The sequence below is a fragment of the Giraffa tippelskirchi genome, chromosome 8, assembly GCF_054371585.1.
Source record: "Giraffa tippelskirchi isolate mGirTip1 chromosome 8, T2T-mGirTip1v1.2.pri, whole genome shotgun sequence".
Classification (NCBI taxonomy): domain Eukaryota; kingdom Metazoa; phylum Chordata; class Mammalia; order Artiodactyla; family Giraffidae; genus Giraffa; species Giraffa tippelskirchi.
The window spans coordinates 120,789,262-120,807,079 of NC_137282.1; the positions used below are offsets into that span (position 1 = coordinate 120,789,262).

A 17,818-nucleotide genomic window follows, 5' to 3' on the forward strand; every position below is an offset into this window, starting at 1 on the left:
CATTATAGAAGCCTGTAAGTGACAGAGGCAGGAAACGAGGCGGGCAGTAAGCTGGGATGTGAGACAGTACTCAGGGCGCTCAGGCTCAGCAGGAACTGGGCCGTGAGGAAGGCCGGGCGCTCTCACGCCTGGTGATGGCTTTGGGGTCTGTCGGGGGTCTCACTCTGACTGTGGAGCCCCGGGACCGCCTGCCTGCACCTGCCAGCCTCGTAGCCTTAGCCTCTTAGTCACAGCCGGGTTTTCTGGAACTGATTCACAGACACAGTGCCCTGATTAGAGGCAAGAGGAGGATGGCAGCGTGCTCCTTTGGCACTCAAGCGGCGCAGAATTTAGGCTGGAAAATGTTTGAAGCATCCGTGTATTGAGAGCGTTCTAGTACTTCAGGGCCCCTGTCGAGATGCATTAAAATGCCTCTGTCTCTGAACAGTATGTGATCCCTGTTAAGTAAAACACATTTGGACCCTGATAACACACTTCACCTCAATTAGAGTTTCTACTTGTCACAGTCAGTAGTGAAGTTGATTCACTCTGAATGAGGAGCAAGAGAGGTCAGACCCTAACGCCTTCCAAACCCCTGGAGACTTTGCCATCCTAATCAAGTTGTGTTTTAACAGGTAAACGCCTCCCAGCCCCAAGCTTCTATCCCTCTGGATCACAGACGCAAATTGAAACCAAAAATCCCAGGGTCAACTTACTGGTGAGCAAGTGGCAGCAAGTCTGGCTTCTTGCCCTAGAAAGAAGGAGAAAGCTTAACGACGCCTTGAACAGACTGGAGGAGGTGAGGAGACTCATGTGTTCGGCACCATATTGTCCCATTTGCCCTCATCTACCAGAATGCATTGCCAAAGTCTTGATTTTTTTCCAACATTTCTGGTGATAGATAAACTGTTCAGAGTGCATATTTTATTAATATTTCTAAAATTAATGCCGAAAGTATGAATGTTTTTATGGAGGAAAAAACCCTGGTAGATGGTCTTTGGATTTAAGGGAACAAAGTCAAAAACAGATACATTGTAACATTATCAGAAGCTGCCTCCTTAGGAAAAGGTCTGATTTGACATGTTTGCTGATGGCATCACCTAGCAACTGTAATCATTTATAATGCAAATCTTTTAATTATGCATACTCTGATCTGAGGCTCTTAAGAGTTTCAGATTCTGGAATTGGTGAATGTTTAAAAGGTGGGAGTTGAGAGCGCCTGGTGGCGGAGAGCTCGAGGGGTTAAATGGGTCGTGCTGAGCTGGGCCCGCTCCCCGGGGGTGCAGAGCTGTGTCCTCATGGGTCACAGCACCTTTGTGACTTTGCTGTTATCAAAAAATTTCCGTTTGACATTTTGAGTTTTGTTTCTTCTACTAAGTAAAGAACAGAACACTGGCAGTAATGAAATAAACTTTACAGGATAAGCATTGAGGCCCCCTTTGCAAGATGATGTCTCTCTTGGAAAGAACGATGTGTGTGTGTTGTCTAGATGATCATCAAAAATAACGTTAATTATATTGTATCAGATAGAATTCTTGTTATCTAGAGCAGCAGTCCCCAACCTTCCTGGAACCAGGGATCAATTTCGTGGAAGAGAGTGTTTCCACAGACGGGGTGGGGGATGGTTTCAGAATGATTGAAGCACATCACATTTATTGTGCACTTGATTTCTGTTATTATTGCATAAACTCCACCTTAGATCATCAAGCAGTAGATCCCAGAGATTAGGGACCCTTGAATCTAGAGGATCATTAAAAATAATGGTAATTCGTATTATATAAGATACAATTTTTTTTCTAGAGGACCATTAAAAATAACGTTCATAAGATAAAATTTTTGTTGTCTAGAGGATCGTTAAGAATCACACTCATGTAATTTGAGTGTTACATCATAAGATGTAATTTGAGCACAGTAGTCACTCAGCAAAATGCCTCTTGCCCTTTTCAGCTTAGAGAATTTGCCAACTTTGACTTTGATGTCTGGCGCAAAAAGTACATGCGCTGGATGAACCACAAGAAATCTCGAGTGATGGACTTTTTCAGGAGGATCGATAAAGATCAGGATGGGAAAATAACCCGACAAGAGTTTATTGACGGAATCCTTTCCTCAAGTAAGTCTCAAGTGAGGTGGTCAGAATGAATGTTGTTTTTTAAGAAAATGAGCACAATTTAAGTTTTGGAGCCAGGAATCTTGTGTTACTAATAAAGCATCACCTTTAAATTTGGCTTTGAAGTCATTGCCCTCAAAAAAACAAAAAAAACTGTTCTTGGTTAAAATGTATGGCTTTGGAGGCAGGCACACTTACTAACTGTGTCACCACAGATAAACTGGCGGTGGGTAATCAGCTTAATAATTCCTAATTCGTGGATTGTGTTGCCTGGCATAAAATGAGTGGTCAGTCAACGCAGGGCAGTCCCTCTCTTTTGTTGTAGTTCACATTCTAATCCAACACTGTCCTTAGTAGGAAATGACAAGGCTATAAAAAATTCTTAAAGTATGTGCCCCCTTCTTGCTGATAGATTAGTTCGATCCTGTGTATGTGATTCCTCTGGCGGAGGTTTCCGGAAACCATTCTCAAAGTAAATGTCACGTAAATTATCCCATAGGTGGTAGATGAACCGTATGCAATTTGCCAATCTTAGTTTTTAGCCTAGAAAAAGAGCCACTTCATAAGATTCAAATAGTACATAAGGGTAAATTTAGGCCACATGTATAGTGGTTGTGCTTTATGTTATGTAAATCAGGTTTTTCTCTTTTTAAATATTTTATTATATTTGATCATGCTGATCATTTAACTGGTCACACTACAATTCAGAGGTACAATCAAGAATGTCTTGAGGCAGAATTAACAAGTTAATTTTTTCTTAATTTTTTCTACTTACTTTTTTCAAGACTTAAATCTTTGCGGGGACTTCCCTGGTGGTCCATTGGTTAAAACTCTGCGCTTCCACTGCAGAGGTCGTGGATTCAATTCCTGGTCAGGGAACTAAGATCCTCCAAACGAGCCACACGAGGAGGCAAAAACAAAAAGAAAAAAACCCACACAAATCTTTTTGCTAAAATTTTATTAGAAGTGGAAGGTCTTTCTTTGGGAGTAGAGTATACTGAGAATATCTTAATTATTACTTGTATGTGGAATTTAAACAAAAAGTTGAACTCACAGAAACAGGGCAGGAAAGTGTTTGGCTGGAGGTGGGGGAGAGGCTGGTGTGAGGGTACAAATTTCCAGATGTAAAATTAATAAGGCCTGAAGACCTAATGTATGACTATGGTTATCTATATAATATGTTTGGTTATATATGTATAACATATATTCTTATATATTCTTATATACATATACATATATAAATATGTAACTTGGTGACTATGATTGATAACATGTATAGATTGAAATTTGCTGAAAGAGTAAAACTTACACTTACCAAAAAAAAGTGCAAAAGATAAATATGTTAGGTGATGGATGTGTTAACTAGATGAGAAGAATCCCTCCACAGTGTAAATATATCACATTATTATGGTTACATCTTAAATATCTTGCAGTTTCATTTGTCACTGATCCCTCAATAACGCTCCTTACTATTGTTTTGAAAATGTTAAGAGTTCCCTACCAGCCGCCTAGAGATGAGTGCCGTTGCAGACATCTTCGACAGAGATGGAGACGGATACATCGACTACTATGAATTTGTAGCTGCCCTTCACCCAAATAAGGACGCATATAAACCCATCACTGATGCTGACAAAATTGAAGATGAGGTACTGCTTATCTTTATACTGCGTGCAGCAGTCACCTCGTGTTCTGCCCAGATACTCTGCACAATTAATGCTGCTGCTTTATTTCCACGTTCAGTTGTTGCATAAAGGTTTTAAGGGTGCCATGATGTAATATTTACATTAGAGTGACTGTTTTATCATTGCTTCTGGCAGGTGACGAGGCAGGTAGCTAAGTGCAAATGTGCGAAACGGTTCCAGGTTGAACAGATTGGAGATAACAAATACAGGGTAAGTTTCTGTGATAGCTGTGAGGTCCGCTTAAAGGATAAGAATTAAAAATTCGATCTGCATTGTTTCCCAAGAGTGCTAATGCCTTATTTTTACCATCTGTCAAAGGGTACTGGTATGTGAAATTGCAGCTTTTATAACTTAAAATGATATAAAGATAGCTTGTTGTATATTAGGACATATCTTTGACATGTACAGGACGTCCATTCAAGGAGAAAAATATTCACAGGAAAACACGTCTTGTATATTTAGGTTGCTTCATAATACTTTATAATCTATTTTATTATGATTAGAGATAAGTTGTCATGCTTTCAGTAACAAAAACTATTCCACACCAGGAAACGAAGTTAAAATGTTGACTCATTTTTATAAATGTGAAGAAGAGGCAGTGTTGTCCTCTGATGCAGAAATTTTTTTTAAGTTTAAATCTCAATAACTCAGTTCACCTTTCAAAACAATTACTTGAAAGCACTTGTGACTTGGTCGCACTTTCTCTATCATTTTTTTTCCCTCTTTTTTTGGAACATCTCTTATTTGTAGTAGCTAGATAGGAAATGTGCTGGGTTTCCCTCTTATAGTCTGTTACTTATAAATGAAACAGTATTCATTTTGTTTTTGTATTTCCACACTGAAAAATATTCATCTATTGGGCTGGCCAAAAAGTTTGAGTTTTTCCACACAATGGCACGGAAAAAGCCAAATGAACCTTTTAGCCAACCCAGTATGCATTTGAATTTTTACCTTAAATTTGAAACCCAAAGACTTGCCAAAGAACTTGCATAGAAAATTTTCTGATTACTTGGTTTGAAGTTGGGAAAAATGGGAACCTGCACATCTCTAAACTAGATACTATATCCAGAATCCCCAAGTGTGAGAGTGAGAGAGAGAGTGTGTGTGTGTGTATGTGTGTGTGTTTTCTAGAGTCATATGAAAAGTTTCCTATTGAACTAATTGTGTCTTTCTTCCATTTTTCATTTTTTTTTTTTATCAGTTCTTCCTGGGAAATCAGGTATAAACCAGCGGAATGTCTTCTCAAGTTCCCAATGATTTTTTTTTTTTAACTTTAATTCATAGTCATTAAAGCTTGCCCTGGCCAATCTTTCCCTTGCTGTCCCCTTAGCTACTACATTGTTGGTTGGCGTGGTGTTTCTGTCAACGCTATAAGGGTCCTTGATCCAGGACTCCTTTTTGCTTTGTGTCTCAAACGAGGAGATTACCTTCAAGCAAACCAGATAATCAGTTGTAGTTTGGCTAGGCACAGGGTTGCAAGTACAATTTTCAGTCCTATCTTTGATAATCCTGTTCCCAGCTGTCATATGCAACTCCTCATCATTGCAGCACAGATTTGACTCTTCACACGTCCCTGTGTGGTCTTGGTGCTTGGCCGTTGGGGAGGAGGTTGCTGTGAGCAGGGCAGTGAGAACAGGCCCAGCCTCTGGCAGTGACCTGGGAGGACAGCTCAGAGAGGTCAGCACGGCACTCGGCCTCCATGATGGTTTTCTCCAGGGCAGCGGTCATCCGGGTGCCCTGGTTCCTCGAGTTAGGGCTTTGCATCCCAAGGAGACAGTGTCGCTCTGACGGTCTTAAATGGTATGAATCCCTATGAGGAACTGTTTCTCTTGTGACTTGCATGAAATCCTAGCCATACTTTATGCCATTTTGACCTCAGATTTAAGTCAGAATAGACTGATCAAGAGCAGAATTTTAGAGCTACAGACAAGAGAACTCATATTTTGATTTAAAGAAGGAGAGTTGTGTTTTTTCTTTTTTACTCTGAGCTTTTGAACACAGTCATGCTGTTTGTAATGCCTGACCATTTGTGTCGCTTCGGTCATGTCTGGCTCTTTGCCACCTCGTAGATGCCAGCCCAGCAGGGCTGTCCGTGGGATTCTTCTGCAAGAATACTGGGGTGGATTGCCAAGCTCTCCTCCAGAATATCTGACCGTGTCTGTAGATATTACTCTGCTCCTCAGTTTCTAAGTCAGATTAGATCTTAAGTTTCAAATTACCAAGTATCATTTATTGCAAACAAATTATTTTTTCAAATAAAATTTTTAAGTCATTTTGAATAGATGTTTTGAAACCTTCCATTAGTTTGCATAAGAAGTTACTTTCCCTTTCTTGTTATTTTCTGAGTTAGTAATTGGGACAGCATCTTTTATTTTTTGAAAGGATGAAATGACCCAAAAGGTGTAAGTCACTGAAAATACAAAGAACAACATTATGGTATATTTTTTCCTTCAATTTATCTGTTGAAAAAATCAGGGAAATTCTAAAGACAATGGTACCTGTCAGAGAATGCCATCTCAAAATTTAAACTTATTAATATTTATTATGATGGAAATAAATAAATCATCTCTATAAAATAAATATTTTATATTATTTATATGTGATATAAATATTTATCTATATCCTTAAAGCTTGTTTTCAACGTAATCTTGGACCAAAAGTGTCTGGTCTGATTATCTGGTTCCTTAAGGGTAATTTTCTTTGAATCCCCTCCTTTCCCTTTGCTTATTAGCAGCACCAGATTTTTTCTAACAAATTAAATATGTATTTTGATTTATAAATTTTAATTTACAATTCATGAGAAGGTTCAATTACAGGAGAGTTGAAATCTCAAGGCTTAAAAACCATTTTAGAAAAAGCGAGGTAAAAAGGTTTGATGGTGAATGTCTGAGTCCCACTGGTACATTTTACATGCTTTCTGGATCCTTCTGAGTTTCAGGGTCTGGGATGGTTGGCTTTGTTCTAGGGTTTTCCTCCTGAAACTCAGCGTTAAAATTTATGAAAAGCAGCAAATTGTTTCTACTTCAAGTTTTCCTATTTATCTTTCATGGGCCCAGACAAACAGTCACAACTGTATGTTCCCTGCTTTAAAAAGAAGCTCTTTATGTCAACTTGACTGTTCATTTTGCTATGGTATCCACCAGGTTGGCAGCCATGAAATTCAGTCTGGTGGTTTTTGTAAGTTGGTCATGAGCTTGTTAGAAATGATTTAAGGGTATAAAATCATTTCTCCTGGGCTTTCATAGTAGATAAACCTGCAGTCTAGATGTGTATTCAAGACTGGAAGAGTTTGTAGCATGTCTGAGTGATTGGAGATCCTCTGAAAGAGCAGGAAGAGACAAGTGCTTCTCAGAGTCAGCAGTTTTGATGCATTCGGCTTTAAAGAAAGCCTTTTAGATTGGAACGCTGTATCATTCCTAATGTGTCAGAGTCTGTCCAAATATGACAGTAATCTAAAATGGCATGTTAATCCAGCCTTTAACAAATTAGCCTACCAGATCATTAGTGACGCAGAAATTTTACTTAACTGTGAAATTTTTATTAGTCATGATCATTTACTGTCTCTTTCGCTGTCTAAGTCAGACCTGCTTAGAGAAAGCAGATGAGTTTATGAAGATTTCTGCCACAGATTTCCAACAGCTTTAGGTGTAAGAGGAAGTTTTCATGAAGAAGAATCAGAGTTTATTAAATTTTCTTTAGGATCATGTTACCTCCTGGAAGCCCCAGGACACTGGATCAGTGCTCGTTTTCATGGCTGTGTTTAATCTCTAGAAACATTTTTCAATTACTTCCTTACTAATGTTGTTTCTGTCGTAAGAGGGAAAAATCATTTTTAGAAGAGAGCTTCAAGATTACACGTGATCACCTTCGTCATCTCTTTTCACCCTGTTTCCTCTGGGCTAAATCAGCATGCAGCCGTCTAACGCAGATCATGACAAACCCCTCTCTCTGAGATTTTACTAATCGCTGCGAACTAAGCAAGAAGTTAGAGTTGGTTGCTTATAGCAGACCGCCCCTCATGCCTTGGTGGAGATTTTCTCTGGACAGTTAGAGGGTCTTCTTCTTTCCTCTTCCCAGTTTGGAGACTCCCAGCAACTCCGGCTCGTCCGCATCCTGCGCAGCACCGTGATGGTCCGCGTTGGAGGGGGATGGATGGCGCTCGATGAGTTCCTGGTGAAGAACGACCCCTGCAGGGGTAAGGAGACGCTTACTGTCAGGGCAGGGACCCCGTGAAAGCATGTCCGTCTTGTGTTACTTTCCAGCATCAGAAACGTACTGGGGTGTACACCCGCAACTATCACGGCATCGTTCCTCAGCTGTGCTCCAGGATATAGAGGAGAACAGTACCCTAGGATGTAAAGGAAAACTATACCCCAGGATATAAAGGAGAACTGTACCCCAAGATATAAAGGAGAACGCTTTTAAAAAGTTAGCTGAAAATAACTTCCTGAGGCTCATTTTGGTCATATATTATTGGGTTGGCTAAAAAGTTCGCTTGGGTTTTCCCATCAGACATTACGGAAAAACCCAAACGAGCTTGTTGGCCAGCCCAGTACGATGATGAATGTTCACACTGGTGTGTCAGCCGGAAGTTGCCAAAGCTGTGGCAGCCACATGAGCTGTGCTCCTCTCTCGTTTTTTTCTTTTTCTTTTTTTCCGCTTCTCCTGGATGACTGGGAGACGGGAAACACTAGAATGTATTTTTCTGTGTGAGACCCCCTCCCCCCCCATCTGCAGGTTTCAAAATAAGCGATTCTACCAGCCAAGGACAGGATTTCCTCTGTCATTTAAAAGCAAAGTAAGAGGACAGAAAACCGAGTGATGAAGATTGCATATACTATACAGGAGAAGTTTAAAAGCGAAAGTTTTTCTGAAATTAGGGGGAGGTGAGGAAGGCAGTATGGAAAAACGTTTTTAAAATAATAAGCTCCTGATTTGACTCTGAATTTTGAAGCTATAGATCAGCGCCCTAAGAAGATGCACACACAACGCACCATAGCTCTCGGGTGGCCCTGAGCTCAGCCAGCCCGTCCGCGGGCCTCCCTGCTAGGCCACCAGGGGTGATTACCCCTAAAGGAGTGAAATAAAAGCCAAGGCGCCCTTCTGTCTTGTATTTTGGAAACAGTGCAGCCTAAGGTAGCACAGCTCCATTTATGAAGCGAGGCAGAAGGCGAAGTGCTCTGTGTGGTTGCCTGAGGAAGGCAGAGACCGGGGCAGAGTCCTCCAGGGGCGTTTTCCTTCCCGAGTCAGCCCTGTGCCTGCTTCTCTTCTTGGAAATTCTGCACCAGAGGCCCGACCGAGCAGCCTCGGCGCAGTCAACCACTGTGCTTTGTTTCTCCTTCTGCTAACGGTTCTCTTGAATGTGATTGGTATCCTGTGTCATCTCTTCTAGTTCATCATCATGGGAGTAAAATGTTACGCTCGGAATCAAACTCTTCAATCACTACTACTCAGCCTACTATAGGTTGGCGACCCCTCTCTTTGCCTCTCCCCTCTGACCTCTGCTCTTTCCTCCTTTGACATTCTTGCTTTCCTCATTTGTTTTCAAATAACGCGCTTCATCCGTCACGTATGGCTTAACTCACATCCAACTGAGCTGGTGCTTCCAAATTGAAACTCTCAACATTGCACGCCCTTCCGGTGTTGCAGACGCAGGGGCGTGTCAGTGATCAAACGCAGGCCGACGCCCTGCACGCCAGGTTCTGGCGGCGCCTCTTGGCGTGCACATGTGTTGGTCTGAGTGTTGAACCACAGACGACCTCTCAGATCCTGGGCTCTGGCGTTTGTTATTGTGCATGTTATGAAACCAGGTTTTTAAGGCAGAAAATAAAAATACCAGCCGCCTTCTTGAAAGTGAAAAACCCGAAAGTTTATGTGTTGTCATCATGATTAATAACCCATCTCTCATTCTGTATAACTGTTCAATTAATCCTGATGGTGAAATATTGGTCTCAATCTCCTGACCTCAATAGTACATACAAAAGCCATAGTCCCTGCCTCCCTGGTCCCCTTGGGGTGGGGATGGCATAGGGAAACACTGCCGGCATCAGTAGCGGGTGGATTAACAGTATTTGAGCATGAGCTTGTCATTTTCATGCTGACTCTCTTTAATGGTGGTTCCTCTTGCTGGTGTCTAGTGTTAGAATAAGCACACTTTTATTTTTTCTTCCCCCAACTTACTTGTATCCAAAAGGAATGCATTGTAAAGGAATGCATTTGACTTTTTGTGATGCTGAGTTGGAGTTGGCATGGCAAAAAGGTGTTCTTGCAATCCCCCACGTGGTCTGTGGTGCCCGGTGGCGATTTTTCCCCACACACGACTGAGCCCCTCTCTTTTTTTCCCTTCCTCTCTTGTTTGTGTGCTTTGTCACGTGTTCCGTCATCCAGCTAAAGGAAGGACGAACGTGGAACTGCGGGAGAAGTTCATCTTGGCAGATGGAACCACTCAGGGCATGGCCGCCTTCCGGCCACGGGGCCGGAGGTCCAGGCCCTCGTCGCGGGCGGCCTCGCCCTCCCGGTCCACGTCTGTGTCCAGCCAGGCCGGCCAGGCCGCCTCCCCGCAGGCCCCCGCCAGCAGCACGCCCAAGGTAGGACATGTCTTCTCCTCTCCGCACGCCCCGTTCCAGAGCAGCAGTCCCAGCCTCTGGGATCTGATGTCTGATGTTCTGCGGTGAAGTTGCTGTAATAACAAATAGGAATAAAGTACGCAATTCATGTAATGCGCTTGAATCATCCCCAGACCCGTCCCTGGTGCCAAAAAAGGCTGGAGACGGCTGTGCTAGAGTCTGCTTTTCAGTGTTTGGGGTTCCTAGACTTTGCAGGACCAGCTTTCTCCAAATGCGTCCCTTATCACAATATGGAAGATTCAGGATTAAATATATATATGTGTGTATGTATATATATATATATATATATATATTGTATGCCTTTGCCTTGTGGCCCATATAGAGACAATCTATTTGGAGACTTTGATTACCTTTTAGACTGGTTTTTCTTTTTAAAGCTTCATTCATGTTTTTGGTGTGTTATAATTGGCCATCAGACCTTTCCATTTGTTTTTAATGATGATCATTCTTACTGCAAAATGAGTGGCTGTGAATCTCTCTTTCCATGGCTTTGCTTTTTATCTGCCATCCTTCACATTTGATTTGCCATTGTTCCATACAGATTCTCCATCCTTTAACACGCAATTATGGTAAACCCTGGTTGACAAACAGCAAGGTGTCAACTCCCTGTAAACCAGCTGAGTGCCCTGACTTTCCCGTGTCATCTCCAGAGGTATCGTAAGGCCCCGGATTCCAGCCTAACAGCTGCCTTTAACTGAAACGATCACCTACTAACCCTGCCTCACCTCGCCCTTGATAAATGCTCTTTTGATAATACTGTGTCTTTTTAAAGACTTCTGTGTAATAAGTCTCAACCTAGCATTTCTAGGAAGACATGAGAGTAAGGGGTCGACAGAAAAGACAGCTTATCGCTCCTTAACCTTGCCCCCACTGCGGGCTCTTGACCGCTTTTGCTTTTTGTTCTCTTGCTCATACTTGATTTTGCTTTTCTCCCCTGGGAGAGTGACGTACAGGAGATTATACCCAGGCCTGAGTCCAGTTTCTTTTCAAGCTGATGATATCCTTCTGCTTCTAGACATAATTTCAGCAAGAAATACTGTAATCCTTTTTAGGAGAGAGTGAAAGGCAGTGTCATTTGCAAGAGAATCACTTAAAAGAATGTGGATTGAGTGTTCTCTGGGCAAGGTCCTTCTGACTGTCTGGTATGTTTATTTCTGTCCAAGAACACTGGGTGGTTGAGACATAAGCCTTTTAGCCATCAGTGCAGGGGTCAGGGGCTCAGGTAGGCACAATGTTCTCTCTCATCCTCAGAAGGTGTGTATCTTTATTAGATTTAATGATTTTAGGCAGTGCACTCTTTTTTAAATGATGCGCTCGATGGGGATAAAATATTTAGGTGATATAAGATTTGCCAAGATTAACTCCTATATCAGATCATTTATGTTCAACTGGAAGTCAACCATATGTCTTTTAAAGAAACTTCTCTGTAAAACGATAAACATAGGCACGTATTTGATCAGAATCACAAGAATTGGGTGGAGAATCTCTAAATACTCTTCCTGAAACCAAGGAGGCATTTCATATTAAAGGCAAGGACTCTTGGATGCAAGTAACTTAGTACCTCTCGAAAGCCTTTTATGCTTTTCCAAAACGTATGTGTTATTTAACCCTCACACCCATAATGAAAGGCAGGCAGAGGAAATGTCATTGCCCTCCTGAGATCGAAATGATGGAAATGGAAATTGCTGATGGAGATAGAATTGGGGCAGAAACCTGTCCTCATCCCCCAGCCCCTTGTCCCTCTCCCTTTCCCCGAGTGAGCCATGTGGTTTAGTATCATATGTTCTGTGTCAAGGTGTCACTTCTGATGGATCTGCTGTGGCCAGAACTGAAAGCAGTTGAGGGAACCTTATGTGAGACGTTTGTTTTAGATATTTAGGGCTGTGCTACTCCGTTAGTTCAAATTTTTAAAAAGTGAAAACTCCTCCAAATTAAAGTCTAAATCTATTACTTTAGGTAATAGAAAACTAGGTATGATTTCAAATAGCCTCATGAGACAAAACAACAGGATCCTTCTATGGAAGGGTCTTTCAGAGGACAGAGTAGCTTTGTGGCCATAAAATCAAACCCATCAAGGCAGCTGGCAAGAATGCTTTCGGTGTTCCACGCGAGGGTCTGTCACCGTAGCACGTCTCCTCGCCTGCGAGTCCTCCTCTCTCTCGGGCTGCTGAGATTCTAAGTTGGGGATTTAGTTGGAGCAGAGCTGTCAGAGTTCATCTGGGCAAGTTACTGCCCTCCTTAGGCCTCCTCTTTCATGACTGAAAAAGCGATTAGGTAAGTGTGAGGATTAATTGTGGTTAGATGTGTGATAATATTTTGAACACTTAAGTAATCTATATATATGAATTCTATTGACATTCTATACTTAAATGTATAGAGAGACTATGTAAATGAATTATGAATATCATTAATATTAATAAATTGCAAGTCTTATGTATCAGGAAGTCTTACATATGCTTTATTAAGCATTTAAAAGTATTTGATAAAAGGAAATTGATTTTAAAAGGCACATATAATTATATAGATTTATTTCAGCGAAACAGCTCCCTGTGAGCTCACTGAGGAATGCGACATCCTTATGCTTCTCAGGAGAATTTTTTTTTTTTTTTAACTTTAGGAAAATTTTCAAAATGTTGTAGTGATAAAGAAAAAGTGCAGTGATTTTAGACTTACAGTAAGTTTCATAGTTGTGACTGCTTGACCACTTGTAAGAATTTTAAGAGAGTCATCCCAGAATGTTGCCTCTGTGTCTTGTGTATAAGGACCATAGAAGGTGATGGGGCCAAGAGATAAATGTGACATCTTAAAAATTAATAAAATATCACTTTGGGGCCCAATTTGTTTGTTTAAATGATGGCTGTCTAAGCATTTATTATGTTCTTTCTGTTCTGTTTATTTCTGTCTTGGTCCCTAAAAGCCTTGCAAGCAGCAGATAATCCAAACACAATTTTTCAGAGCCCTGTATTCTCTCTGTACCATGCGATCACCATCCTCTTTTTTTGGCTGAACTCTGAACTCTGTGATATTCACTGACTGTCTGAGAGATACTAACATACTCACAGTTTGTTACCAGGGGTAATCTCGATTTTCATATCTTCTCTCCAACATGGACTCATTCCCTTTAGAGGGTTCCCTCTGAATTCAGGGAAAGAATAAGAAGTTGGTAGGTGAGAACCCAGTGCCTTGTTTAACCGATAGGCTCTTCCCTCCACCTCCCAAGGGTCCAGTGGAGGGTTCCCACAGCCTATGAAGTGGTGTTGGTGGAGAATCATGGGACAAAAGCAGGGTCTGAAATGTCTTTTCCCTAATTAACCGCAGGGGACGCCGATACAAGGAAGCAAGCTCCGACTTCCGGGGTACTTGTCAGGGAAAGGCTTCCACTCCGGAGAGGACAGCGGCTTGATCACCACCGCAGCTGCCAGAGTGCGGACCCAGTTTGCTGGTGAGTCTGGGGTGTTTTGGAGAAGGCACTGGCAACCCACTCCAGTGTTCTTGCCTGGAGAATCACAGGGACGGGAAGCCTGGTGGGCTGCCGTCTGTGGGGTCGCACAGAGTCAGACACGACTGAAGTGACTTAGCAGTTAGCTGGGGTGTTTCTCCCCTGATGTGATCTAAATGTGAGAGTCCCGTTTCTGCCTAGTCAGGGAAGATGAACGGATGCTGCTGCATGCTTCTGAAATGACAGGTGGTCCCAGTCACCCATTTGAGGTAGGGGATCAATGAGCCATGGGGATAAGGGACTCAAAAAATCCCTTTCAGAAAGTACCAGAGAAGGATGAGAGAGTGACTGTGGAATCAAAGAAAAGCTGCAACAGGATCTACCCCTTCAGGCCAGAAGGTCAGGCCTTTGCTGCTCGATAATTGCACTGGGCTCTGTTTTGGTTGGAAAAGCCCAACCACTCTGGTCCCGATCCCAGGGTCCAGAGCACAGCAAGCCTCAGTTCAGTTCAGTTCAGTCACTCAGTCGTGTCCGACTCTTTGTGACCCCATGGACTGCAGCACGCCAGGCCTCCCTGTCCATCAACAACTCCCAGAGTTTACCCAAACTCATGTCCATTGAGTCGGTGACGCCATCCAACCATCTCATCCTCTGTCATCCCCTTCTCCTCCCACCTTCTATCTTTCCCAGCATCAGGGTCTTTTCAAATGAGTCAGTTCTTCACATGAGGTGGCCAAAGTGTTGGAGTTTCAGCTTCAGCATCAGTCCTTCCAATGAACACCCAGGACTGATCTTTAGGATGGACTGGTTGGATCTCCTTGCAGTCCAAGGGACTCTCAAGAGTCTTCTCCAACACCACAGTTCAAAAGCATCAATTCTTCAGCGCTCAGCTTTCTTTATAGCAAGCCTGAAGCTTCTTTAAACTTTCAGGTTTTTTGTCTTCTGTTCCCCTCTGCTTTGAGTTCCTTATCTGCAGGCAGAACTTGTACCAAGTGTGTGCTGTGTGTTTGCGTTGCACACACCCCTAGGGCAGACCTGCCACACTTAAGAAAACACAATCTCCAGTTCAGTACATCTAATCCTTCCATCTGTGTCCAGTCAGTGGAATTCCTTTTTGAGTGGGATGGCCCCCAACCTCCGCTTTGTGTGTGTGTCCAGCTTTTTGTATATTTCATCCACTTAAGGGTCGCAGCAAGGCCATAAAACCCACAGGTATTGCCTGAGCACCTCCCAGGTGTCCAGCAGACTGGCTGAGGTTGAATGTGGTGTTGAGTTTCCAGAACCGGTGGCAGTGGGATGCAGGAGGCAGGATGAGCTGTCTCTGCCCTCTCCCCTCAGATCCCAAGAGGACCCCGAGCCGACCTGGGAGCCGAGCCGGCAGCAAAGCCGGCAGCCGGGCCGGCAGCCGGGCCGGCAGCCGCCGTGGCAGTGACGCCTCGGACTTCGACATCTCGGAGATCCAGTCTGCGAGCTCCGACGTGGAGACTGTCCCCCCGACACACAGGCCTACGCCCCGAGCAGGTTCTCGGCCGCCTGGAGCCAAGCCTTCCAAAATCCCCACGCCCCAGAGGAAATCACCTGCCAGCAAATCGGACAAGTCCTCCAAGAGATAGTGCAGTTGGTTCCGCCACGGCCCTTCCTGAAGCCTTTACTATTTAAGTCTGAAAGATGTAACATATGATGTAGAGATTATTGTGAAATATTGCAAGAGGTGAGTTTAAAAATTCTGCAGATGGCCTTATCTGTGTATTTGTCTTTTTCTTTCCTGTGTATGATTTTGGGTCAGATAGTCTGGGGTTGGACTCACATCCTTGGTGAGGAGGGAAAGAGTGTTTGACAGGCACAAAGGTTCCTACTCTCAGCACACATGGTACCTAAAGGTAAGTCCACAGCCTCCCGGCAGCCAGCCCTCCACTGGGCGCTAACATGAAGGATACCTCATGACACATCCCTGCTTCTCTGGAAACCCCGAAAAGCCAAAAAAACACCCCCAGGGGTCTATTCCGAGATGATTTCAGTGTACACCGCACGATGGGGGCAAAAAGACAAACACACCTACCACAGTTCTTATCCTCGTACCGGACAGAGAACTCACAGAACTCACTTCTGCACCTTCCCATGCTCTGAGATTCCCAGACTCTTGCGCATTTCTGTGCCCATGGCTTCACCCGAGGCCAGAGGCGACCCGGACGTGAGACCTATTATCCTGTAAGAGTATCATCATAAACTGCATTCATATAAATGTGAGGTTTTCTTTTGCTTGAGTGGACAGTAGCACCTGTACCATTGAACTCATTTTGTATCAAAGCAAGTTTGCTTGCAGAAAAGCTATGAAATAAAATATGTCCCTTAACTACATTGCTATGGAATTAATTTTTTTCCCCAGGGAAAAAAAAAATCAGTGTATTTTTTTATGAGCAAATATCCATTTGGAGTGACCAAAAGAGACTTAAAAATGGGTTTATTTTGATTTTCTCATCTGAAATAATCATGTTCTGGTATTATATCTATATTTAATAAATATATACCTTTTAATTTATTATGTATACTCACATACTATAGAAAGATATTATTATAGTATGCATTTAATAAAACATATTCACTTGAACATATGGAATAACTGATTCTTTAAAGTGAATTTTTTCCATTTATTTGTTTTAAATAAATGTTATATGGATGATATCTCTTTATTAACAGTGTGATAGGCTAAGTTTGGGGGACAGAGACGCAAGGATATATAATGAACAAATGATAAAGGAACATTCACCAGTCATTCTACTTTTAATTTAATAGGTACCAACCACGTGCCAGCCACTGTTGGTGACACTGAGCCTGCAGGGCCCCCAGCCCTATTCTGTTCAAAAGGGGAAAAGTTAATAAACAGATCACTAAAATCATGAACTGAGAGCAGGGACTGGATGACAGGGTAGTGGAGTTATATCCTTTCAGCCTGCGTGCCTTTAAGAATCAAATGGTAGAGTTTTATTAAAAATGGCATCAAATATAATTAGAAAGATGGCAGATGTTTCCTTTGGACGTGACCAGTTATGACTTCCCTCGTGACATTGTCAATTTATTTCAGCAAGTGGCAGTGGTGGTGTTCGGGTTCCAGGTGATAATCATGTTTTCCTCACATGGCCTTTATCCTGGAGGACCTGGAGTCTCCATGGACAGAAATTCAGTACCACTTTCAAGTGACAAAAACTTCTTTCTCAAAGCATGGGCCTCAAGTGTGTGCCTTTGATGGGAAGCATAGTTCTAAGCTAAGAGATCGTGTATTATAATTCATGCATTCGATTGTAAAAACGTCATCTGAGAAGGCAGTTGAAGTTGTTACTCCTATGGTGCTTTGAGTATGCTTACATGTCCAGAGACAGATTTAAGAACATAATTTTATCTCAGCTCATTTGAATGCTGCCCTTGTTAAAGAGCTAGGGATTTTGCCTTTTTGTAACAGAAAAATAAGCTTTTGGAGAAAGGTAAATGTTTTAAAATATTCCCGAGAGTCTTAAGGAGCTGTTCCCGGTTACTAGCAGTTGCCCTTGTGGGGAACTTTTCACACTTGATGTCTGATGTTTATTTCCTCTTGAATGCTCGTTTTCTGGAGCCTCATGCTGACTTCTGAGGTCCTCCTATAAACGTTCCTCCTCCTCCCTATGTACATTGCCTTCTCTGTTCCTCTTCTTTTTGTCTTCCTCTTTTTGTATTCTTTCCTTCTTATTTTAAAAACATGACATTGGAATGACTCGCAGCACTAAAAATCAGTGTAAAGACTGGGTCTGTTAAAGATAAACTGAGGCGTATTAAGAACTTTAAAAGATCTACAAAACAGAGACAGACTCACAGACATAGAGAACAGATTGGTGGTTGCCATGGGGGTGGGAAGGGAAGGACTGGAAGTATGGGGTTAACAGATGCAAACTACTATATATAGGATGGATAAACAACAAGATCCTACTGCATAGTACAGTGAGCTATATTCAGT

At 42.5% G+C, this 17,818-nt stretch overlaps 1 protein-coding gene across 11 annotated transcripts in view; it reads left to right on the forward strand.

Moving 5' to 3' along the window:
* The window catches only part of DST (dystonin), a 512,241-nt gene extending 496,671 nt beyond the window's left edge, over positions 1–15,570 (forward strand). For 5 of the 11 annotated variants that reach the window (XM_081519065.1, XM_081519069.1, XM_081519064.1 and 2 more), the window contains 10 exons: positions 615–778; positions 1,927–2,089; positions 3,578–3,732; positions 3,904–3,978; positions 4,970–4,987; positions 7,846–7,963; positions 10,156–10,355; positions 10,936–11,046; positions 13,713–13,836; positions 15,172–15,570. In XM_081519065.1, coding sequence (XP_081375191.1) covers positions 615–778; positions 1,927–2,089; positions 3,578–3,732; positions 3,904–3,978; positions 4,970–4,987; positions 7,846–7,963; positions 10,156–10,355; positions 10,936–11,046; positions 13,713–13,836; positions 15,172–15,446 — 1,403 coding nt within the window. In that variant the 3' untranslated portion in view covers positions 15,447–15,570. Of the gene's footprint in view, positions 1–614; positions 779–1,926; positions 2,090–3,577; positions 3,733–3,903; positions 3,979–4,969; positions 4,988–7,845; positions 7,964–9,160; positions 9,233–10,155; positions 10,356–10,935; positions 11,047–13,712; positions 13,837–15,171 lie in introns of all 11 variants that reach the window. The other 6 variants (XM_081519066.1, XM_081519067.1, XM_081519072.1 and 3 more) reach the window with 3 other exon arrangements.
* Positions 15,571–17,818: the final 2,248 nt, after the last annotated feature.